Source organism: Chanodichthys erythropterus, chromosome 20 (assembly GCF_024489055.1).
Source record: "Chanodichthys erythropterus isolate Z2021 chromosome 20, ASM2448905v1, whole genome shotgun sequence".
Lineage (NCBI taxonomy): Eukaryota > Metazoa > Chordata > Actinopteri > Cypriniformes > Xenocyprididae > Chanodichthys > Chanodichthys erythropterus.
The window spans coordinates 22,112,301-22,139,772 of NC_090240.1; the positions used below are offsets into that span (position 1 = coordinate 22,112,301).

At 35.5% G+C, this 27,472-nt stretch overlaps 1 protein-coding gene across 2 annotated transcripts; it reads left to right on the top strand.

Annotated features, from left to right (window-relative positions):
• Positions 1-27,404, top strand: stat6 (signal transducer and activator of transcription 6, interleukin-4 induced). Of its 2 annotated transcripts, XM_067372018.1 has the most exons (21): positions 1-133; positions 6,250-6,392; positions 7,052-7,196; positions 7,844-7,927; positions 8,033-8,234; positions 13,679-13,770; positions 13,865-14,013; positions 15,155-15,289; positions 15,419-15,592; positions 16,931-17,018; positions 18,951-19,073; positions 22,282-22,374; positions 22,483-22,686; positions 23,173-23,267; positions 23,371-23,504; positions 23,980-24,129; positions 24,946-25,006; positions 25,255-25,347; positions 25,464-25,484; positions 26,133-26,207; positions 26,393-27,404. In XM_067372018.1, exons 2-21 carry the CDS (start codon positions 6,262-6,264, stop codon positions 26,457-26,459), a joined length of 2,316 nt encoding a protein of 771 aa, XP_067228119.1. In that variant the 5' UTR covers positions 1-133; positions 6,250-6,261; the 3' UTR covers positions 26,460-27,404. The 2 variants fall into 2 exon arrangements, with proteins under 2 accessions (XP_067228119.1, XP_067228120.1); XM_067372019.1 differs by lacking the exons at positions 25,255-25,347; positions 25,464-25,484.
• The last annotated feature ends 68 nt before the right edge of the window (positions 27,405-27,472 follow it).

Here is a 27,472-nt window from a genome sequence, read left to right on the forward strand (position 1 = left end):
AATAGGCAGCAACTTCAGTGTCAGTGCAAAGTGAAAGTAGGTGGATAGAAAGGGGGGGGAAAAAACAACAAACGCACACGGAAGACGCAGACTTATCTCTTTACGTGTGTTAAAGAGCTGGCGTCGAAATCAGGTAAGTTATGTTCTCACATGATTGTATTTTAAACATATAAACTACGTACAGTGAGTTTATAGCGACTTGAATTTGTTTATCGCTTAATGTTGTTGTAAGGAGGAAACATGAGTTTTGTAATAGCCCACTTTCCTCTACTGTTAGCTACACGAAAATTCGATCGAACCGATCGAGCAGGGGGAAAAAAACAGTTCTGTTACGATTAAAAATCTCACTTTATAATAATTTAATCTCAGTATGGCTGTGACATTGGTTTAGCTATGTCATTACAGCCTACTTGCTTACTCAGACGACGCCAACAACAGGCTACGTTACATGATTACAGTTTTTGCCTGGATACTCCACGACAGAATACGCGAAAGACATTGACTTAATGAGAATTCACATATTCAAAAAGTTTCCTGTATCAAGACAGTACTGGAAAGAGCAAGAGAGGAAGGCCTACTTATATGACTAAAACGTAGTAGACTGCTGAATGTCACGTTATTTTGTGGAAAACATTTAGTGTAGCACGAGCGCCTACATAAATTAACGCCCTACTTTCTGTTCCCCATGAATGTGGCATTGGCGTGTTATGTTCTTTTGTGCACCAGAGAGTGGTCTGTTCTTTACAAACCGTTACTGTTGTTGTAACGTTGCATGTGCCAGTTTCAGTCTTAGGGATGTAACACCCCCATGCTGTTATTTTTCATAAATATTATATGAATACTAATGGATGGCTTTGCTGTGGCCTTTTTACATGCATTAAAAAGGTTTAGTGACGTGTTTGTTTCTGTGCAAAGTACATTAGATGGATATCTATCTATCTATCTATCTATCTATCTATCTATCTATCTATCTATCTATCTATCTATCTATCTATCTATCTATCTATCATTTTGTTGAGTTTCATATCAAGGACATGATCAACGGTGCTTGATTAGGTCAATAATTGATTCAGGCAATAATAAGGTTTAATCTAAAGTTGTGTAATTACATACAAATTACACTGTGAGAAACAAAAAAGTAGAATGACTTTCTCTACTGTAGTCTGAGGGAAGTTTTCAGTGAAGCCATGTAGTTCACAGTATTAGTATCAACAGTGTTTGGATCAGTGTACGATGCTTTAAAATTACTCATTTAAAATACAGTGTTAAGATCTGAAGTGTAAGAGAAACTGTGAGCAGACAGAAAACTGCCATTAATTTGTTCATGTCTGTCATTTTTATGATATGACTTTTATGAATGCATTCATCCAGTCCTATAATGAGAAAAGTGGATGAGTGCTCCATGTGTCAGATGCCAACTGATGTCAAAGTTTCATTGTGAGTTTTCTTGAGGTTGAGAGATTGCTTTCTATTTTTCTATTACAGGCGAATTAACTTTCAATATGCAATATTACATTTTTCTTCTAGTCCAATAAGATTGAACAAAGAGCAAAACACCAATATTCTCATGTTTTTCCTCTGGAGTTTCAGAAATAATTTCAACAATGTCATAAACTGATGTGTGCAATCAAACATGAGATATACTCAAACATTTCCCATCAGATTTCTCCAAAACCCAATTATCTGAGTTACCTCATCCACATTATTATTAGATTTTTACCGTACAATTGGCACTTTTGAATTTTTGTTTCTCTTAATATATTTTAGGAGAAACATCTAAGACCCATTCTTAATGAAACAGGACTATGAAAGCGCAGCCTTTGCAATGATAAATTAATTAAACAAAATGATTTTTCTTCTCTGCAAATACATAAAATCTATTATTAAATAAGATTTTTCAGAGAATATGACTTTCCTTTGCAGCCAGTAGCACATAAAGAAAAAGAATAACAAACATAAATATAATAAACATGAACAAAACACATTTTCTATGTAATCCTTTTTTATGTTAGAGAAAGAACCATTTTGTGTTCTTCACATAAGTTAGTTAAAGGGATAGTTCACCCCAAAATTAAAATTATCCCATGATTTACTCACCCTCAAGACATCCTAGGTGTATATGACTATCTTCTTTCAGACGAACACAATTGGAGATATATTTGAAAATATCCTGGCTTTTCCAAGCTTTATAATGGTAGTGAAAGGGGGGCCTGATTTTGAAGCCCAAAAAAATGCATCCATCCATCATAAAAATAATCCATATGGCTCCAGGAGGTTAATGAAGGCCTTCTTCATATTTAAAACTTTATTACCTATAATAACTAACTTCCTGCAGACGGTCGTATGCATCAATTTGTGGTGGAAGAGTAACCCCTGACCCGACGTAATGACAAAGCAGAGGAGAGAGCAAAACAAAACACCGGTCACGAATTAGAAGTCTAAAATGAGAAATTTAAAAAAGAACATGAGTTTTTAAAAAGAGCTTGAGTTTGTTGCACAGCCCTATTTGTTTAAACCGCGAGAGGAGTATAAGCTTATGATACTCCTACATCCTGCATCATATATCGCACCAGGGGTTACTCTAGTGGCGCAAGTCGACTTGCGCACTATGCGTAAGGTCATCTGCCTGAAGCTAGTTATTTTAGTTAATAAAGTTTAAAAAATGGATAGCCTTGTTTTCTTACAGAAACGCATTGCTTCGCTTCAGAAGTCCTTTATTAACCCCCTGGAGCTGTATAGGTTATTTTCATGAAGGATGGATGCATTTTTTTGGCTTCAAAATCGCGTTCACTACCATTATAAAGCTTGGAAGAGCCAGGATATTTTTAAATACACCCCCAATTGTGTTTGTCTGAAAGAAGATACATATACACCAAGGATTGCTTGAGGGTGAGTAAATTAATGGGATCATTTTCATTTTTGGGTTAACTACAGAATGCAGTTGTGACCCTTTGTGAACTGCTGCAGAGGTAAAGGAAAACCTATATTAGCGTGATTTATAGTGCTACCCAATTAATGAGAGGCCTTAAAATCGTGCTTCTATGAACATGCCATCCCTTATTTCCTCAAGATCTTCTTATATTCATTTATTTGAATCTGCTACATAAATAAGCACTATGTTTTTACCAGGCCAGTTATTCCAGCACAGCTTCTGGTCTTTACACAATTGGATCTAACACCTCAACAGCACAGTGGTCATATTGAAGTATCTGTTGTCACATATCCAATAGGTAACATGCATCACGTTTAATTAAGAATGACCTTTAATTTTCATAGGGCATCTGTTTATTCTATATCCTGTGATAGCATGAAATAGTTTCCTTGAATGGTTTATCAGATATTACGTCTGAACATAGGTGTGGTTTTTTTTACTCACACCTACGCTGCACCAATCCCTTTGTCAAACAAGTCTAAGTATACCTTTAAAAGTCTGGAAGCATGAAGCAGATTAGCCGCAAAAAAAGAGGAAATGCTCTTTGGAACAAGGATTGACAAATATTTGATTAGAAAAAAAGCTTTAACAAACTACAAATTGGCTATTTTGATAGACATATCTTATTTCCTTTTTGGTTTAAAGTTATAGTCCACAAGATATTTTTGTACATACAACAAAAGTCAATGAATTCCAAAGTTGTTTGAACATTTTTGTGTGAACTGCCCCTTCAAGTTTTGAAGGTTCCAGATAAAATATCTTAAGGTTTTGGGAAAAAACAAAAGTAAAGTTATTTCAAAACAAATGCTGGCTTCTAATGACATCATTCATACACACAGCTTAAGCCTAGTCCTAGTTTTTTAAAAAGGTCTTAGTGTGTAAAAAGATTCTGATAGTGTGATAATGTTCAAAACAAAGCATTGCTTTTGCAGAAAGAAATGAGTAGTGTCATTGGAAGACATGATCAAGCATGCTTACATGCCTTAGGGTACAGTTCAGTGTCAGTGCATGAATCTATCACACCACGTGCGATAAAAAACGAGTAAAAAAAAACTAGCTTGTAAAACTAGAAACCATTTATGCGTCCTGTCAATATGATCTAATTTGTGTTAATTTATTGGTAATTTTATGTAATGTATGCGCTTTTTTTTTACAGACACTCAAATAAACAATATCAACATAGAGCATCCTTTTAAATCTTTTTGATGTTTACAGAAAATTGAATTCATGGCTTGTTTTTATTGTATTTATAATAAATGAGATTAATTATGCTTGATGGCATCAGAATTATTTATTACAGTTAACACATTTACCTAATTTAACATTACTGGTTTTGTATTTTTTAGTAGAAGGGTTTCTGCTTTTAGATCCTATAAAACATACAAAAAATATGTGTATATCTTATGTACAAATAATTTAGTTTAATTAAAAAAAAATAAAAAAAATAAATGTTTTGGTCAAGAATGACTGAGGTCAGGCATATTATCATGTTAAATTTAGTGTGTACATACACCAGAATAAAATATGTTCTTACCTTACAATGCAGCATAGCTAATTTATGCTCAAATGACTATGTAAGCAAACTTGTTATATTAGTGATGGCTGGGTTGCCAGGCTGTTGTTTTGTCAAGTGTGTTGTGGTATACAGTGTCTTCTGTCCCCTTATGTCGGGGAGAGATAAGGCAGACCTACTGTCTTTTCTTCCTTGCCCAAACAAAAGTCACACAGAGCATTAATAACAAACCCTGCTCTTCCCCAACACAATTGCCTGTACTCTTTACAGTAATTAAAACCAGGAAATAGCCTGGAATACAGCATGCTAAAAAACTTTGAGCTTTATCCTGCCATCAGATGCTGTTTATGATTGAGCTTTTAAAAATAGCAGTTGTTTTGCATAGAGGAATTAAATTCTTAATTCAGTTTATTCAATCCATCTCTAGAATAGGGAACTTGTTATAAACTATAAATGTTTATTAATGCTTTAATATAAAGATGGTAGTTTTCTATTCTGTATGATATGTAACCCTAGCAAAAGTCCCTTTTTCAAAGCGTTGAACCATGGTTAAATCATTATTATAAAACAGATAGTTCTGGGCCTTGATTCTGATTGGTTGAGCCGCATTCGAAGCCGTTGTAAAGTTCCTGAAAACATACAGCTGACCGCATTACATAAGTATCGCTGCGCCACTGAGTGTGTATGGCTTGTATGTTGCTGCGTCTAGCAACCACTCTTAACAACGTAAATATTTTGTTCATTTAAGCATTACATAGAAGAGTATTGTGAGTGAGATATCGATTGACTGAGTGTATTACCTGCATTCAGATTTAGCATTTTCCTTCCTATGTTCATAAAAAAAAATCTGTTTAAATGTCCCCTGCGATCTTGTCCTTTTAAATGGGTTTTCCCGTGCCCTGCTGACACTGACAGCGTTAGACAAAGCATTTATCATTTGCGTCTTGTTCGGTATTCAGAACAAGTTTCAATATAAAAGTCTTTGCAACTGGTGACTCGCTCATAAAGACAATCTTTGCCACCATCTAATGCCGTAATAAATGTAACTTCTGTTGCGGTTCACGATCAGGGACTATTTTTTTTCCAGCGGAAGGAAGGCTTTTAATGATTTTCATGAAAGTTGCATTGATGCATATTTTTTGGCTTTAATATTTGTATTGTGTGGTAACCATTTTATAAAAGCAATAAGCCCCGGGAAGCCGTGGTTTACCGTGAATTTATAACAGCTAAGGGTCATTGTTAGGCATGGCGCTCTTGGGGCTTATTTCTTTAGTGTATTTTATGATGAAAAAAAAGTCTCTTATTTATGTGCTATAAATGTATTATTGATTAATAGCTCTATCCCTTTCTATTTCAGAATTAAAGGGATAGTACACACCAAATTCTGTAATTATTTCCATGAAACACAATGTTTTCTGAAGAATCTTTGACCAAATTTTTTTGTCTATAGAGACCACATCTGTCAAGCTCCAAAAAGGAACACCATAAAAGTCAGCCATACTATTTATAGTTGTATTCCAAGCATTCTGAAGCTACACAAGGGGAACTGAACCAATTCAGTGATCAGATGACTTTAGAAAACTTGGAATATAAGGGTGCCTTTTGGTGTCTTTTTTGGCGGTTGGTTGATATGGTCACATAAACAGATGTTGTGTGGAAAACAGCTACGGTTTAGAACATCATGAGAATGATTAATCTGCATAGATTTCATTTTCAGTGAACGATTCCTTTTCAAGGAATTGAAAATGTTTTTTTGGGGGTTTTTTTCAGTGCGGTGGTAATGTTGTGATTTTTACTGTTGCAGTGCTTGCACACTATGGCGCTGTGGGCGCAAATGACCCCGCAGTTACAGTACCTGCCAACTCAGACATTGAATGAACTCTACCCAGACACATTCCCTCTGGATGTCAGACATTATCTGGCCAACTGGATAGAGGAGCAGAGATGGTATGACATCACTGTCACAAATTAAATGCATGTTTTTTATTTTTATGTTGTATTAATGTTGACACAGCATTTTTTTTTTTCCATTAATGTAACCAGTAGCGTGAAATCAACATTACATATGCCATTGTAGAAATCTTTTAGTCACAACCAACCATGATTAATTTATTTCATAAGGAAAGTGTTTGATAATAAGAGAAGTGAGTAGTATTTGGCTGGTCATGTGATCCCGTGAGGTGACCCACTCGATTTTGTTTGTCTACTGACATATTTGGAGTCTTTATCTCATGTGAGTGTACATATTTATTTGGGCACATTTAAACATATTTCAGAAGTTCATTTCTGTAGGGATAAAGCATTTTCATGAAGTTCAAATGACTGGTGACTAAGTCAAATAAATTATATTGAAAACATATGAGTGACTGTAGTGCTTTTTACAAACTGATGCATGGTGTATTTAGTGTAGTTTAACTTCTTAGGAATTTCCGTCATGCGAAAGAGGTCGTTATATGGCTGAATCATATTCTTTCATAGTGACTCACAAAAGGAATAACGGTTGGAGAACACACAGGACAAGCTAGACTAGACTTCTCTCCTTGTCAGTTTGTGACAGTTACCAAAGATGATTTAAAAATGTCATGTCTGTGTAATGTTTGATTTAGGGAGAGCTTTGATGTAGACAACATGGAGCAGGAGCCTCAGGCCCGAATGCTGTTGGATCAGATGGTGCATTTGCTGCAGGAGGTGGCCCAACAAAACCCTAATGTGGTAGAGAGGGTCAAACTACAACATATCAGCAAGAACTTGGTATGCACAACAAATATTCCTAAAACTCATTATTATTGCTGGCTTTAAGCTGCTGCATCATATAAATCAGTTAAAATAATGATCTTAAAACAGGGGTTTTCAAACTAGGGCCCTGGGTGTGAATATATGAAATATATGTGAAATATCTCTTCTGGAACAATATTTTTTGTGTATTAAAATTTCAAATTTAAATTGAATTGAAAATGTTTCTCTTCATGTTTGACTGAACATTTAACAGTAAAAAAGATATAATACATACAAAATCAGTATTTTCTATATTTAATTTGCTTTGGCTTCAATACAGTGACAACGAATAACAAATGTCTTTATAACAGCACAATTTTTCTCACACAGTATAAATGGAAATATATAGCTACCATTATAGCTTAGGAAAAGAGTTCCTCGCAGTACTCATATTTGTGAAAGTGAAAACTCCTGCTTTAGATGATCTACACCACCATGTGGGATGTCCAGGACAGTTGTTTTAATTATGCCAATGCAAAGAGTTCAAAAGGATCATATTACATTGTGATCACAGTGTGGAAGGATTTCTTACTATTGGCAGCCTGCCATGTTGACTTGTGACATACTGCACACTGTTTGTATTTCTGACTATTTAATATGTAACGTCATGAATTGCTTCTCAGAGCGTGTTCCAACCACAACCTATGCTACTTGTGAGGACAGTTCGAGATATTCTACGGAAAGAAAGACACTTGTTAGCACAGGCGGTAAGCACAAAACCTTTTTTCTGCAGTAGCAGAATATTGAAATGTAATATGTAATGTAAATGTCCAGTATGACATTGCTCTTGGTATCTGTGTGTTTGTCTATAGGGTATTGGCTTCCCACCCTTCCAGTCTATGCCTATGGGTCCTCTGGCTCCCAATGGCACCCCACAACCTGTAAGGGAGGATAGTAAGACTGATGTGGACAATCTTGTACTCAAAGTTTTGGAAATTCAGAACTGCCGCCAAACGCTTCATCAGCTACAAGAGGATTTGAACTGGGAAAAACAGGAAACGGAGCCCATGCAAGGTAGAAGATCCGAATCTGTTTCGAACAGTGTCTAATATGATGGCTTTAGGTAATTCTGACAGATTAGCAGACAGGCTTTTGTTTAAATGGAAAACAGGAGGAAGTGCTGATAAAGTCATTAATTCTATACGTATAAAACTCGTTTTAGTTTGTAACACGTTTGAATGTTTTCCTTTTTTGTTGGTTTATCTGCACATTCAATTGTTAGGTTCAAGATATTTTGCCATCAAATGCTTTTGCAGTATTGCAATATTTAACAATACATATTATTTCAAAGCACTTTTAAAAAGAAAAGTGTGGCCTCGCTTAGCAACATAACTACTTGTCACATATTGTTAATAGTTCACCCAAAAATGAAATTTCTGTCATTTATTACTCACACTCATGTTGTTTCGAACCCGTAAGACCTTCGTTCATCTTCGGAACACAAATTAAGATATTTTTGATGAAATCCCAATGTAATTACCGTCATTCAAGGTCCAGGAAAGTACTAAAGACATTATTAAAATAGTCAACATGACTACAGTGGTTCAACCTTAATTTTATGAAGCGATGAGATACTTTTTGTGCGCAAAAACAAAACAAAAATAATGACTTTATTTAAAGGTGCCGTAGAACGTCTTTTCAAAAGATGTAATATAAGTCTAAGGTGTCCCCTCAATGTGTCTGTGAAGTTTCAGCTCAAAATACCCCATAGATTTTTTTTAATAAATTTTTTTAACTGCCTATTTTGGGGCATCATTAACTATGCACCGATTCAGGCTGCGGCCCCTTTAAATCTCTCGATCCCTGCCCTCCCGAGCTCTCAACTATAAGTGCAGTTATACAGTGCATAAACAAAGTTTACACAGCTAATATAACCCTCAAATGGATCTTTACAAGATGTTCGTCATGCATACTGCATGCATGCATCGGATCATGTGAGTATAGTATTTATTTGGATGTTTACATTTGATTCTGAATGAGTTTGAGGTTGTGCTCCATGGCTAACGGCTAATGCTACACTGTTGGAGAGATTTATAAAGAATGAAGTTGTGTTTATGAATTATACAGACTGCAAGTGTTTAAAAATGAAAATAACGACGGCTCTTGTCTCTGTGAATACAGTAATAAACGATGGTAACTTTAACCACATTTAACAGTACATTAGCAACATGCTAACGAAACATTTAGAAAGACAATTTACAAATATCACTAAAAATATCATTTAATCATGGATCATGTCAGTTATTCTCGCTCCATCTGCCATTTTTCGCTGTTGTTCTTGCTTGCTTACCTAGTCTGATGATTCAGCTGTGCACAGATCCAGATGTTAATACTGGCTGCCCTTGTCTAATGCCTTGAACATGAGCTGGCATATGCAAATATTGGGGTCATACATATTAATGATCCTGACTGTTACGTAACAGTCAGTGTTATGTTGAGATTCGCCTATTCTTCGGAGGTCTTTTAAACAAATGAGATTTATATAAGAAGGAGGAAACAATGTTTGAAACTCAACGTATGTCTTTTCCATGTACTGAACTCTTGTTATTCAACTATGCCGAGGTAAATTAAATTTTTGATTCTAGGGCACTTTAACAAATTCTTCTCTATCCTGTCAGACTCATATGCAGTTGACATAGTGAATGCAGTTCAGCACTTCTGTGTTTACGTCAAAAGAACGCAGACTCAGCATTGGCCCAGGCTGTTCACGTAAGCTGCATGACGCATGCATGTCAGCCGGCTTTCTGACGTAAACATTAAAGCAGACTACTTTAACAATGTCCTGGACCTTGTATGATAATTACATTGCTTTCTATTAGGGATAAAAAAAAAAATCTCTTGGATTTCATCAAAAATATCTTAATTTGTGTTCTGAAGATGAACGAAGGTCTTACGGGTTTGGAACGACGTAAGGTTGAGTACTTAATGACAGAAATTAAATTTTTGGGTGAACTAACCCTTTAAGAAGACTTGAGAGACACAGAGGTTCTTATTGATGACAGTGGAAAAGGACTCTAGGGGAATATGTAAACTATGTGCAAAATTTGGTGGCAAAATGTAAACTATGTTTCAACTAAAGGTCTGTTTATTCTGAATCTTGTGGAGCATGTTTTTTCTGACACTCGTCTAACGCAAGCACAACTTTCCTAATCGGCAACTATATAGTCCTAAACACCCCTATATAGAAATGGCTACGCGAGGTATGACGCGAGGGGAGGGGGTTAGTTTGATGGGGGCGTTGAAATAAGTTTGATGTCCTGTGCAAACTACCGTGCACATTGACATGTATGTGCATGAATCGTATCCACACATGCCATAGATATTGTAGCTATAAGTTGTACTGCATAATGTAATATTGTGCAATACATTTTTAACAAGCAGAATAATACAGCATCATAATACAGTATTAGCATTTCCACAACCACTAGCTTTGGACACCTGCTCAGCCACAAAATCTCTGGAAGTGTTGACAGTTTTTTCGGCTATCCTCACAGTGACTTCTGATGTTGAAATCGAAAATGAAAGATGAGGGGTTTTTTTATGTGACTTTGACTATGCATAATGGAATTGAGACTTTAATTTTAGAAGCATGTTGTGAAAAAAAAAGTATAATTGCAGGCCAAGCCCAAACATGAGGCGGTTGCACACTTGGTACAGTCCATGCGACGGTCTGGCTGATTTGAAAAGGTTAACAGAAAACAACACCAGTGAGACAAATGCAATAAGATAAAGCCCTGGAGCAGCTGATGTGTAAATAGTCATTTCCGTCATGAAGGCTCCAACAAGTCTCACCATGATTAGCAGTGTCAGTGACTATTTGATGACGTAGTACAGCAATGCAAAATACATTATGAAGCATAGGTTCAAAAAAGTTCATTTATATTTATTTCTGTCTTTATGTAGTAGTCTTTGTATGGAATGCATTTAAGATAGATTAAATGTGGATGTCTGTGAAAGTCTCTTCAGCGATAGCCTTACAATATTTACAATCCATTATACAACTGTTTTAAAATGACATAATTTGCTTACTTATTAGATTAACCTGAATCGTTGATTGATTATCTTGCAATTAAATTTAACAATGATTAAAATAATCATCAAGTGTTTTGTGATATTCAAGATTGTTTTATGCCAAAACTGTGAAAATGTTACATTTCATAAACTGTTACATGTTTGTGCTTTTCCTCATTTTGAGCCTACAAGTAACAAAAGCATCACATTCTTCATTAACTATTAGATGAACTGGAATAGCACTTTGCTCATTTTTTAAGCTTCAGTCAGAGGTTGTTTATTTAGCATGTGGACGGTTGATGATGGAAAGAGAGTTTTGCTATATTTACAACATGTTAATGCTCCAGATGTTTTGTGTAATAACTTGACGTTATTCTTGTTGAAGTTGAAATTCGCATGTAATGAGTTGTTAGTGTTCATTGTTGATATACAGTACAGTCCAAAAGTTTGGAACCACTAAGATTTTTAATGTTTTTAAAAGAAGTTTCATCTGCTCACCAAGGCTACATTTATTTAATTAAAAATACAGTAAAAAACAGTAATATTGTGAAATATTATTACAATTTAAAATAACTGTGTACTATTTAAATATATTTGACAAAGTAATTTATTCCTGTGATGCAAAGCTGAATTTTCAGCATCATTACGCCAGTCTTCAGTGTCACATGATCCTTCAGAAATCTTTCTAATATGCTGATTTGCTGCTCAATTAAACATTTATGATTATTTTCAATGTTGAAACAGTTGTGTACTTTTTTTTTCAGGATTCCTTGATGAATAGAAAGTTCAAAAGAACAGCATTTATCTGAAATACAAAGCTTCTGTAGCATTATACACTACCGTTCAAAAGTTTGGGGTCAGTAAGAATTTTTATTTTTTTGAAAAGAAATTAAAGAAATTAATACTTTTATTCAGCAAGGATGCATTAAATCAATCAAAAGTGGCAGTAAAGACATTTATAATGTTACAAAAGATTAGATTTCAGATAAACACTGTTCTTTTGAACTTTCTATTCATCAAATAATCCTGAAAAAAAATATTGTACACAAATATTTTGTGCAATTGTACACATGAAATGTTTCTTGAGCAGCAGATCAGCATATTAGAATGATTTCTGAAGGATCATGTGACACTGAAGGCTGGAGTAATGATGCTGAAAATTCAGCTTTGCCATCACAGGAATAAATTACTTTGTGAAATATATTCAAATAGTACACAGTTGTTTTAAATTGTAATAATATTTCACAATATTACTGTTTTTACTGTATTTTTAATTAAATAAATGTAGCCTTGGTGAGCAGACGAAACTTCTTTTAAAAACATTAAAAATCTTAGTGGTTCCAAACTTTTGGACTGTACTGTATATATGCTAATATTCAGTTTATTTATGTGCTGTGATGCAGTGGAGATAATTGAGTACTCAGTTCTTGATTTAATTTTTATTCTGTTTATTACTTTTAAAACTTGTCCATTAATACCGTTGCGGTAAGCAATGATTAAAAGATACTGTCTGTAATCAAATGTTTATCAAACTGTATGCAGAAAACGATCATACTCCCTAAGATATCACTGAAACACCTGTTTCTGCCAAATAAAAAGGGGCTTTCAGATGGCTTTTGATTGGCCAAATAAAAGGTGCGCTTTCCGCCTGTCAAACATTTTGAGGGCAGTCCATATATGGGAAACCAGAAGCATTGATAGATGAGCTTAGAGCAGTTTATATGAGTTTGAAGGGTGCAAAATGCTTGCACAACTAAACATCCTAAAAAGAAAAGGAAGCAAAAAGCGATTGGACCAAAAAGTAGATTCAAGTAGAGAGTGAACATCTGTAAAGGTTTCATCTCAGGAGTGAGCTGAGGGTTTCAAAGTGCTTGATGTTTTTTAAATGCACATCTTGCTTTACTTCGCTTGACAGATAAAATACCATGGTTATGCCAAATTGGCAGGAAAAAAGTCGGAGTGTCTGATTCGGTGGCTCTGATGAAGCCCTAAAACTTGTTAACATCTCTTACATCACCTCCAAATGTTCAGAATCAACTGCCCTTTAACCTTTTAGCTATCAATGCTTCATACTAAATTCTTTCGACATAATTCACACTCTTTTGACCTTTATTGGCAGACACAGTTGCAATCTTCTGACTCTTTTTCATACCTTATAAGAGAGACACTTGTTGCAATTTTATGATATAGTAAGCAAACACCACTTGTTTTAAACTGTACTCTGTGTAGGTGATAACCAGAGATTACTCATTTACATAAATTTGTGAACATAAAATGAACCACAACACAAGTGAAACGTTCGTAACACCTGGACTGGGCTATCATAATCAAGGCTTTAGCTGATAGCAAGGTGCATGTCAAGGATATTGTTTCAAATAATTTTTGATAAACATCCACTCAGGCAAACATGCGTCTATCTAATGCAATTTTTTCTTGTCTCCGTACAGGTCAAAATGATTTGGATCCACATCATCAGGATCAAGTCACTAGACAAAATCGCATAAAGCAGCTTGAGTACAACTATGCAATTTGTGCAAAGGTAAATGCTCACATGCATGCTTGAACATCTTAATAAGCTCATTGCATAACAGATAAGGGTTTTTTAAGGTGTACATATCTGTGCGACTTTACAGAAGCGTGTGCAGCTCCTTCAAGAGGCCATGTGCGCTCTAGAGCAGTGCCAGTCCTCTCTTATTCTTAGAATTAAGTCCTGGAGGTGGGAGCAGCACCGAGCAACCATTGGCGTACACTTCGATGATAACCTTGGCCCTCTGCAGACATGGTGAGGATCACTGGACCTTTTTGTTACAGTCACAATACTGTATGAATGTTATCATCCAAATCTTTCCCCATAAGTGGTTTGTCTGGTAAAACATTTCACCACCAAACTTGACTTCCTTTCAGTTTTCATCTTATTTACTTTTGCCTCTTTCGGGCTTTTTGCCAGGCATTGTTCCTTTTAGGTCACAGTATTTCTATCACTACTTCTCGATGTCTCTTCTTGAACTTTATCTCCCAATTGAACCACTTTTCACTTATTTAATGTATAATTAAACTTTTTTTTATTTTTATTTTTTTAAATGTGGAGCAAGAAGAGAATAGTTCTCTTAGTGACCTAGTTTTGCTTCAGGATTCAGATTGGATGTCAACACAGCACCAAAACTGTTTATCATACAAAAGTAAACAGAAATATCCTTACAACTAAATTGTTAACTTAAAGGGTTAGTTCACCCAAAAATGAAAATTCTGTCATTCTAGCAAATTACTCACCCTCATGTCGTTCCACACCCGTATGACCTTCGTTCATCCTTCGGAACAAAGATGAAAACTGTTTTGTTTTTGCGCACAAGAAGTATTCTCGTCGCTTCATGACATTTTATGTATTCATTTTAACGATGACTTTAGTACCTTTCTGGACCTTGAAAGTGTCAGTTAATTGCTGTCTATGGACGAGTCATATACCTCTTAGGGTGAGTGACAGAATTTTGATTTTTGGGTGAACTAACCCTTTAAAATAAATGTATTAATATCACTATGAGCTGCATATGCCCAACATTATACAAAAGTTTTAATATAACATCAACTGATTAGGAAAATATAAATGCATAAAAGGCTACAGAAGTGTGATTTGGTTGTTGTTGTTGTTTTTTTAAATGTTGCGATTAGATCTTTTTAAAACCCTCAACAGGTTTGTCTTCATGGTTTGAGTGTTTGGTTTCTCTGTGTCTCTTGAATTTCATGGTTCTTAGACAAAACGTGCTGTGTACCTTGCGACACTAACTGTGTTTATCCTTGCAGCAACTGCACCCATATTTAATGCATTCTGGATCATATTTTGTTTCTCTTTGCCTAGTTTTGTTATGTCATGCGTATCATGCAACGTGTTGGCATCTGCCTTATTTGCCTTACTTTTTCTGTTGCAGGTGTGAGCAGTTGCTTGGAGTGAATGGTAATCTGAGGCAGGAGCTCATGTTGGTGAAGAGGGACCACGGAGCGGGTGAACAGTTTCAAACATTGGAGGAAAGCCTGGCATGTCTGCTTCAGACTCTCGTACAGAAGTATGCAGCCTTTTTTTACTTCTAAGGAAGATTAAATTGCAGTGTAGTTACTCATTCAATCACAGTCATGTGAAAATGTGAGTGCTTTTTTTTCTAACCTTTGATACTGTACTTTCTTTGTCTTGGCAGTTCATTGGTAGTAGATAAGCAACCTCCCCAAGTAATCAAAACCCAGTCTAAGTTTTCCACCACTGTACGCCATCTGCTGGGAGAGAAGATGGCACCTGGAAAACCAGTCGTATTGAAAGCGCAGATTATTACTGAGGCGCAAGCAAGAAACCTGGGTCAAGGCATCGTACCCAAGTAAGTACGCTGTCTTATTTAAATACACAAACAACACAAGTATCTATTAACTATCATGATTTCAGGAAAAAAAAAATGTTTTATTTATTTTTACTTAAAAAAATGTTATTAAGTTAATTGTATTAGTTTTAAATAAAAAGTTATTTTGTTTTATTACTGTTTCTATTGCAACATTTTTTTTTTTCTTTTACAATTAATTGTACTAAATTAAGCCAATAAATTGATAGCAATAATTATATTTGTAAAAGAATCCTGAAAAAATGTATCATGGTTTCCACAAAAATATCAAGCAGCACAGCTGTTTTTAACATCAATAATAAAAAATGTTTCTTGAGCAGCCAATCAGCATATTAGAATGATTTCTGAAATGTCATGTGACACTGAAGACTGGAGTAATGATGCTGAAAATTCAGCTTTGCCTTCACAGGAATAAATAATATTTTAAAATATATTCAAATATAAAACAATTATTTGAAATTGTAATAATATTTCAGAATATTAATGTTTTACTGATCAAATAAATGCATAAGAGGATAAGAGAATTCTTTCAAAAACATGTGATCAATCTTATAGACCCAAGACTATTGAATGGTAGTGTACACTAATACATTTTTAACATTTCAAGATGTATACAGTAATGCATTAATTTATGAATGAACATGAATAACAATCCACAGTAGTGTATTTCTAAAATAACATTTACCTCAATTAATTGATGCTGTAAAAGTATTGTTCATTGTTAGTTCATGATGCCTTATGCATTAACTGATGTTAAAGAATCAAGGCTTATTGTTATTGTGCTACCATATTATTTTAGAAGATAATATAGACAGCTTTATAAACTGTTATTCACAGATATTAAACTAAGATTGAGCAGTATTTTTCACCTACTTTGCATTTTTAAAACTCATGCAAAATCAAATGTTTTATCTTGTAACTTGACTTCTGAGAATAAAATTTCATGTAAATACAGCAGAAACGAAACTGAACAGAAAATATGAAGCTGAAGCATGTTGCATGTGCTGTTACTGCATGCACAGTACCATCTTTGATCTACAGCTTAAGTGTCATTGTGTCGTAATGTCACTTTTGTGCCTTTGCCATATGTTGAAATCTGCCCATACAAGCTGCCATACATGTCAAAAATTTGACAGCCTTTGTTGCTGTTCTCAGACATAAAGAGGAAGTGGAGGCACAACAAGATAAGCAAACAGATTCAGGGTTTCAGTTGAGCTGTTAACCATACAGAGGCGATACAACATTTTAGAGGTCTAACATACCACTTATAAAATATGCAAATGTCTTCTAATCGTTTGCTCTCTGTTTTTCTCCACTTAGTGAAAATGTTGGAGAACTTATCAACAGCACGGCCATCTTAGAACACAACACCGCCAGCAAGAGCACATGTGCTACCTTTAGAAACATGGTGGGTAATGGCTCAAAAAAAGAGATGGATTAACCCTGTCCTGTCAAAAACAGTTGTTTTTTTGCTTTATCATGCTGTCATATCAATATTCACTGCATGAAAAGCCAGATTTTCATCCCTATGGATGCCTGATGACATCTCTAATCACCAGAATTTATCGACATTTCGCAGCCTAGGGAGTTCCCGTTTGGCGGGTGACAGAAACAGGCGGAATCATAACATGGGGGTGTGTGCGAATGGCTCTGATTAGCATATAAATGAAACTACCTTGAATGTACCTATTGGATGAAACCACAACTTTTAAAGGTGCCCTCGAATTAAAAATTGAATTTATCTTGGCATAGTTAAATAACAAGAGTTCAGTACATGGAAATGACATACAGTGAGTCTCAAACTCCATTGTTTCCTCCTTATATAAATCTCATTTGTTTAAAAGACCTCCGAAGAACAGGCGAATCTCAACATAACACCGACTGTTACGTAACAGTCGGGATCATTAATATGTACGCCCCCAATATTTGCATATGCCAGCCCATGTTCCCAACATTATGAAAGGCATTAGACAAGGGCAGAACATCTGGATGTGCACAGCTGAATTAACAGACTAGGTAAGCAAGCAAGGACAATAGCAAAAAATGGCAGATGGAGCAATAATAACTGACATGATCCATGATAACATGATATTTTTAGTGATATTTGTAAATTGTCTTTCTAAATGTTTCGTTAGCATGTTGCTAATGTACTGCTAAATGTGGTTAAAGTTACCATTGTTTCTTACTGTATTCACGGAGACAAGAGAGCCGTCGCTATTTTCATTTTTAAACACTTGCAGTCTGTATAATTCATAAACACAACTTCATTCTTTATAAATCTCTCCAACAGTGTAGCATTAGCCGTTAGCCACGGAGCACAACCTCAAACTCATACAGAATCAAATGTAAACAATATAACAGTATACAATACTCACATAATCCGATGCATGCATGACGAACACTTTGTAAAGATCCATTTGAGGGTTATATTAGCTTTGTAAACTTTGTTTATGCTGTTTAAGGCAAGCGCGAGCTCCGTGGGCGGAGAGCACGAGAATTAAAGGGGCAGCAGCATAAAACGGCTCATATTTAATGATGCCCCAAAATGGGCAGTTAAAAAAATGTATTTAAAAAGATCTATGGGGTATTTTGAGCTGAAACTTCACAGACACTTTTAGGGGACACCTTAGACTTATATTACATCTTGTAAAAAAACATTTGATTTAAACGATTGCACCTTTAAAAGAGAAAACGCATTTGTGATTGGCTGATAGATTGGTTGCTATTGGTCAGCCTGACCAAATGTAATACCATTTTGAGTAAACCCCACCCTTATTTTTATTATTATTATTATCATTGTAATTGCTGAATGAGTACTGAAATATAGAACATTCAACTGTACCTGTTCTCAAACCAAGCTCATGCTCTACTTGTCACCATGATGGTAAACCCCAAAAAACCCAACATAACAGAAACTCTTCTAAATTAACACAGCTAAACATTAAACACTACTAAATCTCCTACTTAACATTAATCTTGCACAAAAAAACATTACATAACACTTCATTTTAGCATTTACTCTACCTTTTGTGTGTCATGGCAAAGCATGCTGGGACATAGAAATCCCAGCCCAGTTTCAGCTAAATTTTAGTTTTTGCACTTGCTGAAAGCATGGGTGTGTCAACTGCTAAGCCAATTTCACATCAATTATAGGCAACTACCGACAATTATCTGTGCTGCCTATACATTCCCATGAACAGTCGTTAACCGAAAACCTACACTGCAAATTACAGTGCAGTTAACTGATGAAAATCACACTTTCCATGCAGTATATTGTCATGTTAATTGATTTTTTTGAGAAAAGTATCACTCTAATTAGACATTGCTTTCTCCTCTTCAGTCCATAAGGAAGATCAAACGAGCTGACAGGAAGGGCTCAGAGTCAGTGACGGAGGAAAAGTTTGCTTTGTTGTTCACCACAGAAATGACCATCACAGGCTGTGAGAGCCCTTATGGCATTCAGGTGGTTGACCCTCTTCTTTTACTGATTTATGTTAATGTAGTGGATTGTTTCAGTGAGTCATTAGCATGTACTTATAATTTATTTATTATTAATTAATATATGTACATTTATGTATTTAAATATATTAGTGACTGTAAGAGTACAATTACATGTAAATATGTTTGTACATAATTACTTAAATTGTGCACAAGGCAGTGGTAACACCAGCATAGAAATACTCATAATTCTGCTTTGCTGGAAAAAAAGTTGTGTTACACAGTAGCTTGCACTCTAGCGCAAGAGCTTGTGAAATCGTTGAATAAGATAGAGAAGTTGCAAGCTGGCTCAAATCAGTGTTATTTTACTATTATTCACATATATTCAGTGTTATTGTACTATCATTCACATATATTCAGTGTTATTTTACTATCATTCACATATATTCAGTGTTATTTTACTACCATTCACATATATTCAGTGTTATTTTACTACCATTCACATATATTCAGTGTTATTTTACTATCATTCACATATATTCAGTGTTATTTTACTATCATTCACATATATTCAGTGTTATTTTACTACCATTCACATATATTCAGTGTTATTTTAGTATCATTCACATATATTCAGTTTTATTTTACTACCATTCACATATATTCAGTGTTATTTTACTACCATTCACATATATTCAGTGTTATTTTACTATCATTCACATATATTCAGTGTTATTTTACTACCATTCACATATATTCAGTGTTATTTTACCATCATTCACATATATTCAGTGTTATTTTACCATCATTCACATATATTCAGTGTTATTTTAGTATCATTCACATATATTCAGTTTTATTTTACTATCATTCACATATATTCAGTTTTATTTTACTATCATTCACATATATTCAGTTTTATTTTATTATCATTCACATATATTCAGTGTTATTTTACCATCATTCACATATATTCAGTGTTATTTTACTACCATTCACATATATTCAGTGTTATTTTACCATCATTCACATATATTCAGTTTTATTTTACTATCATTCACATATATTCAGTTTTATTTTATTATCATTCACATATATTCAGTGTTATTTTACCATCATTCACATATATTCAGTGTTATTTTAGTATCATTCACATATATTCAGTTTTATTTTACTATCATTCACATATATTCAGTTTTATTTTATTATCATTCACATATATTCAGTGTTATTTTACCATCATTCACATATATTCAGTGTTATTTTAGTATCATTCACATATATTCAGTGTTATTTTAGTATCATTCACATATATTCAGTGTTATTTTAGTATCATTCAGATATATAATCGGTAGCACTTTATTATACAGTCCTGTTTCACATGTACATACTATATACTTATTGTCATTTTTTATAAGTTGTTATTTTTATTTCAGTTTTAGTTTGATTTATTTTAGTACATGAGTATAAAATGGTGCCTGTATTACATGTCAGCAGCTCTTTTGTCTGAAGGATACGTGCAGGCAAGCCTGAGGCAAGTCTTCTCAGGGAACTGGGTTGCAAAGGCAACCTGAGAAATTTCCATTTTGAAGTGGAACTTTGACGCTGGATTATGGTGTTGACACTATGAGGAACTAATACCTACTATGCCCTGCTGAAGGGGTGCCTACCTCACTAAGTTGCGAGTATGCACAAACCTATTGGACATAACACTATGGAATGACTCTATGGAGTTTAGTCAGAGTCAAAAGTGCGTCAACCATGCGGAGGGATACACAACAGCCTCAGCTATGTTCAGTATGCCTTACTAGCATCTCAGCTATATTTGTGAGAAGGTTCCTACCAAAGGGAGCATGTAAGGTGCTAAAAACCTCAGTAAATAGACCTAACATAGACAAGGCATGAATGACGACTAGTTTTTTTTATTTTTATGTAGTCTAACTCCAGGTTGCCCAAGATACATCCAAGAAGAAGCCTACATTCTGACCATAATCCCAGAAGCAAGACAAACAAGAGAAGGACAGCTTAGGCCCTACTTAATAACCCCTTGTTAAAGGGACTCACCATTGCCCACATAACTTCATTCACCCAGCATCAACCCCTAAGGCAGCACCTGTCTAGAGCAGGATGTTCTCAGACAAGGGACTGCTCTCCCAACACCTCGCAGGATGTATGAGCGTGGAAGAATCCATCATAAAGTTTTACTGTCCGTACTGACAGAGAAAGTGATTCTGCTTTTTTTTTAAAACATCTAAGTCCCTCAGCAGGTCAATGCCTATAACATAACCATTGTGTGCAGGGCACCACCAACCTGACCCGCTGCCACATACACCTTGCCAATCAACCGCAAAGTGGTCTGTGGTCTGTGGTCTGTGACAAGACCAGAGCCTTTAACAAAGATGCCTCACCCTGCAAAAGATAGCTGGCCAGCATCTCCTAAATAGGAGAATCTTCACATATCCTTGTTTGCATAAACCCTCCACATTAGAATAATTTGAATGCGGAAAAGGAGAAATACAGGCTGAACATGGCCTCTTTCAGGATCTCTCCACCTCAGTGTGCAGACCAGCAACATGCTCTCTGCTAGATCAAAAGATATCATATAATGGGCTTCTTGATCCAGCAGATCGCTCAATTTGGCAATCGAGGATTGAGGAAGCGAAACCCCTTTCTCAAATTTCTCAGCCAGCTTGACCTACGATCCTTAGGATTTAAGTCTCTGCTGTGCCTCAGCAGCAGCAGCAGGACCAGAACCGCAGAGTGCTTGTCCCTCATCTCTTGAGAAAAGGACAAAGTTTGAGCAGAGGTTCTTCACTGTAAATGCATCCCTCAAGTGATAGACGCACGTGGTCCACACCAAAGCAAAGATCGTGGGTATCTGCAGGTGTCATAAGAGGCACGCACTTTCTAAAGCACATGCTGCTTGGTTTATCCATAGTTTGTCTCCGATTATCATGTGACGCATTACAAACAAAACGGCTCCTGAAGACAAAAAAAGTTATAATACAGGCACCTTTTTATACTCATGGGCGCTCCGTCGTCCGCCAAAGTATATTGCCGTGATGTTACACATGCCTCAGACACCGGTCACGCTTCAGTTAACAATAAAAACCCAATAATTGGCAGAGGTTACTTTATTTGCATAAAATTCTGTGATTACGAAATCCTGGAGGGACTGATGTATATAAAATGTGTGGTAACTGCAGTAACTGATTGTCTTATTCTTCTCCCAGACAATCTCTCTTCCTGTGGTTGTAATTGTACATGGTAGTCAGGAAATCAATGCTATGGCGACCATCATATGGGACTGCGCCTTCTCTGAGCCTGTGAGTAGCACAGAACAACCACACAACAGTTCTTTTTCCTGTTGTCGACCCTCTTCAGTGTTTTGTGAACAAATAGGCAACGTGTGCCCTGTGCTGTGCTGATTTTAGAACAGGATACCGTTCGTCGTTCCGGACCGTGTGCCCTGGAAGCAGATGTGTGAAGCTCTTAGCAGTAAGTTCATGTCTGAGGTGCAAACGCAGCGGGGCTTGGACAGATACAACCTTCACTTTCTCGCACAGAAGATCTTTGACCAGCCAGACATTTCTGAAGATTTCAGCAATATGCCAGTGTCCTGGGCTCAATTCAACAAGGTGCCACTAACATGCATTTTGCATTTTGTTTATGTTCATTGATGTACAATATTATGAGCATGTGTTGTCTAACAGCTAACTAGTTGATTAGTTTTTTTTTTTCTTATTTATGCTTTAATTAGCACACTGACAGCACTTACATGGTGAAACAATCTTTCCATGCTGTCTCAAGACCCCTAAAAAATAAAGGCCTGGGAAAACTAGGTCCTGGAGGGCCACTGCCCTGCAGAGTTTAGCTCCAACCCTAATCAAACACACATGAACAAGCTAATCAGCGCCTTCAGGATTACTAGAAGGCTACAGGCAGGTGAGTTTTATCAGGGTTGGAGCTAAACTCTGCAGGGCAGTGGCCCTCCAGGACCGAGTTTGCCCATTCCTGGTCTAGAGACCCTAGCACCTAATTTTGAAAATGTGTTGATAACGTTCACAGAAGGTTTGACTGGTGAATTGGTGTGAATGATTATTTCTGTGACTGTTTTAACACAGGAAGTTCTGCCTGGTCGAAACTTCACCTTCTGGCAGTGGTTTGAAGGGGTGATGGATCTTACAAAGAAATGCCTGAGGGACTATTGGAGTGATGGGTACAGTTACATTTCCTTAGTTTGTTTTTAAAGAGAACTAGACTAGATAACAAAAGAGATGAAAAGAACTACTGTTGATATCTACCTCTCCCTGCCCCTGCAGATTGATCTTTGGCTTCATTGGAAAACAGCATCTCCATGTCATCCTGCAAAACAAGCCCAACGGCACCTTTCTTCTGCGCTTTAGTGACTCAGAACTTGGTGGCATCACCATCGCCTATGTGGGTCCCACTGATAGTAAGTATTGAATATTTATACTATACGATACACTACTTAAAAAAAATACAGGATCAAAAATACAGTAATTTTGAAAAATATCATTACAATTTAAAATAGACATGAAATTAAAATTCTATTTTCTAAATGCATGTTATAGATCTTATTGTGAATGATTAATCTATGTATATAAATGTTTCTTCTGTCAGATATCTTTCTAGTGATTTATGCAAGAATTCCCCAATCATTTAAGTCTGCTTAAACCCACCCATCTTTCTCCTCCAAGTCTTTTTTCATTACTGAAATACATATAAATGCAGTGCCATGCAAAGCATGCTGGGAACTGAGAACTGGGAACAGTTAGTTGTCAACATTCCCAACAAAAAATGATTATGTTAGTATAAATTTTACAAATGTAAGTGGATTGAACAGTCATTTAAAAGTAATTTGAACAAGTTGCAATTTTTGACTGCATGTCACTGTTGTTTCTGCTCAGACGGAGGCAGGAAAGTCCAGAATATCCAACCTTTCACCAAGAAGGATCTGGACTCAGCTGGCCTTGGCGACCGCATACGGGATATTAACTGCATCACTTATGTGTATCCAGACTTATCAAAGAATGAAGTATTTAAGAAATTCTTTACAGGCAAGTAACATGATCTTTTAAAGACAATGTCTATATGCTAAAGGGATAGTTCACCCAAAAATTAAAATTATCCCATGATTTACTCACCCTCAAGCCATCCTAGGTGTGTACGACCATCTTCTTTCAAATGAACACAATCGACGAATTCAGATGAAAACCAAGGTTTATAATAGTTGTGAATGGGGGGGCTACATTTTGAAGCAAAAATAAAATGCATCCATCCATAATAAAAGTAATCCATACAGCTCCAGTCGGTTCATAAAGGCCTTTTGAAGCAAAGCGATGCGTTTTTGTAAGAAAATGTCATTGCGTCGAGTTAGAGGTTGCTCCTCTGCTGTAAATCGATGCATACGGCCGTCTGTCGGAAGCTAGTTATCATAGTTAATAAAGTTTTAAATATGGATATTTTTTTTACAAAAACCCATCACTTCACTTCAGAAGTCCTTTATTAACCCACTGGAGTCATATGGATTCCTTTTATTATGGATGCATTTTATTTTTGCTTCAAAATATGGCCCCTCAATCACAACCATTATAAAGCTTGGAGGAGCAAGGATATTTTTAAATATATCTCAGATTGTGTTAATCTGAAAGAAGATAGTCATATACATCTAGGATGGCTTGAGGGTGAGTAAATCATGGGATAATTTTCATTTTTGTGTGAACTAACCCTTTAAGGTTTTACTAAAAAGAGAAAATTCACAAAATGTATCTGTATATTTGAATATTTCTTAAAAACAACAACAACAACAACAACTGATGCATAACAGAAACAGTCCAAGAATTATGCATCTGTTTTCTTGTGTCCTGAAACAGTGCCTTCCCCGCCTAATCCTGATGGATACTTGCCATTCAAACTAACAACAGTAGTCAACCCGTAAGTACAATTTTTGCTGTAAATGTATATCACATTTCAAAGACTTTATAAAATGAACCATAATTTAATGAGCACTGTGCATTTTTATTATGTTAACAACAATAACTCAGGGTATATATAGAGAACTGCTTCTATATAAAGTATGACAGGAAAATTAATTCAAGTCATTGCCTTGATCACAAAGTATTTGAGACATTGACAATGTCCGTCACATAATTATATTTATATATATTTTCTTTAATGATAAGAGGTGACCACTCCTCCACTCCCAGCATACCACCTCAGACTGACCTTCCTCCGGATTTCTATAACCAATCTATTGACCCTGTCTATGGAAACATGTGCGTATTGAAGCAATCAGATCTTTGTTTTAGCCACAGATATACACAATGTTGCAGTATAGTTACTTTTAAAAGTCTTTATTGCGTGGTGTGTAAAATACCTTTTCCCCCCACAGGAATCAGAATCGGTTCTCACCGTAAGTATAATTATACTTTGGCTTTGGAAGTTCATTCACATTCGCATCTGTCTGCTCGTGGACTGGAAATGCCAATCATATTTTTTGATCAGAAGGCTTTGTTGTGAACATAGACATCAACGACAATCTTTTCAGGCATCCTAGCCAAAACAGTCTATAATTTGAAACACTGTTAATGGCCATATTAAGCTCACAAGAGCTCACAAACGTCTGACATTAGCACATTGCTAAGCACAAAAAAAATGATTTAACAGTTTTCAGTACTAAATAAAATGCATAATTATTTTAATGTTACCATGGCTGGATTTATTTGATCAAAAATACAGTAAAAACAGTAATGTTGTGAAATATTGATATAATTTAAAATAGCTGTTTTCTATTTTTTTACATTGTAAAATGAAATTTTAAATTTCAGCACCATTACTACATTCTTCAGTCACATGACCCTTCAGAAATCATTCAAATGTGCTGATTTGGAAATTTTTTTATTTTTTTCCCCCCAAGACTATCTGATGAACAGAGCCTTTTTATGTGTAAAAAGAAAATATGTCTTTACTGTCTCTTTTGATCAATTGAATGTGTCCTTGCTAATTTAAAGTATTTATTTCTTTCAACAAAACAAAAACAACATTCTCTTGCCCTTCCCAGGCATCCTAGTAATTGTACACCTACATATATGCCAGACCACATGTCTGTTCCAGGACCAATCTACCAGTCATCCATGTAAGTCACAGTCACATTAAAGTTTTTTGCAAATCCCTAGTATTTAAGAAATTTGAGAAATGCATACAGGTTTTGAACGACATGAGTAAATTTTAATTTTTAGGTAAACTGTAGCTTTAATGTCTTGGCATCAATCACACAGCTGTTCTTTATTAACATTCTCATCTTTCTTTATTCTATAACAGGCCACCAGCTCCCTCGGATGAACCCATAGACATGGATGCACTGGAGGGAATTTTGTCATCATTTTGAGGTACAGTCCCACTGTTTTTGTTGGTGAAGGGCTATAAGATGGCTTGGGACCCCAAGGACTTCCAGCGCAACTCACATGTCCTAAAAGGGCACATTACCCATTTGTTCCAAAAACAAGTATATCTGTAGGGATGCACTTTTGCTAAATTCATATCCATGAATCAATGGACGGAGGGTGGTTTTGTTGGGCGGGGAAATGATCACATGGATTGTTCAACAACTCAGATTCACACTTGCTTCCTCTTGCGAAAACCACACTAAACATGCAGTTTAAAGGACCAGTGTGTTTAACTGAATAATCATAGGGAATGTTTCATAGCAACTTGTATACAATTCTATTAAATTTCTGTGAAATGCAGGTGAAGTTTTGTCAAAAAGAGTCTTTGCGCATTAGCTTGTAGTACCTAAACTGCTAAGTCATTCCCTGTTTCGGTCTCATGACTGCTTTTGAAAGCGACATTGTAACTGACACGTGAAACAGGAAATTGTTTGCTATCAAGTGGTTGTATTTCCATTGTATCAAGATGGACCAAACAGGTTTAACTTATGCATTTTTGTAAGCCAGATTTTTTTTTTTTTGGATGCAGATAAAAACATATTTAACATATTTCAGTGTGGGAATGTCACCAGAGTAGATTAACCTAAAACGAATAGCATCACAGTGCTACTGATTTTATTAAACTATATGCAATTATTAGTTTTAAGCCATTTTCCATATAAACAGTTTTTCATTTGGCTGTTTTATTTGCATGAGTTGTTTGTGATCGCATATTCAATATTCAGTATTCATATGATTCTACAGTCAGGTCTGGCCAGTAAAGCTAAAATCACAGTTTTATGAATTGCATATCACTAGTGAGTTTTACTTTACACTGTAATGTATCATTTGTTCCATTAGTCACACGATGTGATCTATAACTCAATCTCGCAAACCTCTCGTTACATCATTTATGAGTATGAATCATGTAAAATATCTTGTGTGGACAAAATAACAGTAAGTTTTCACATCAAAT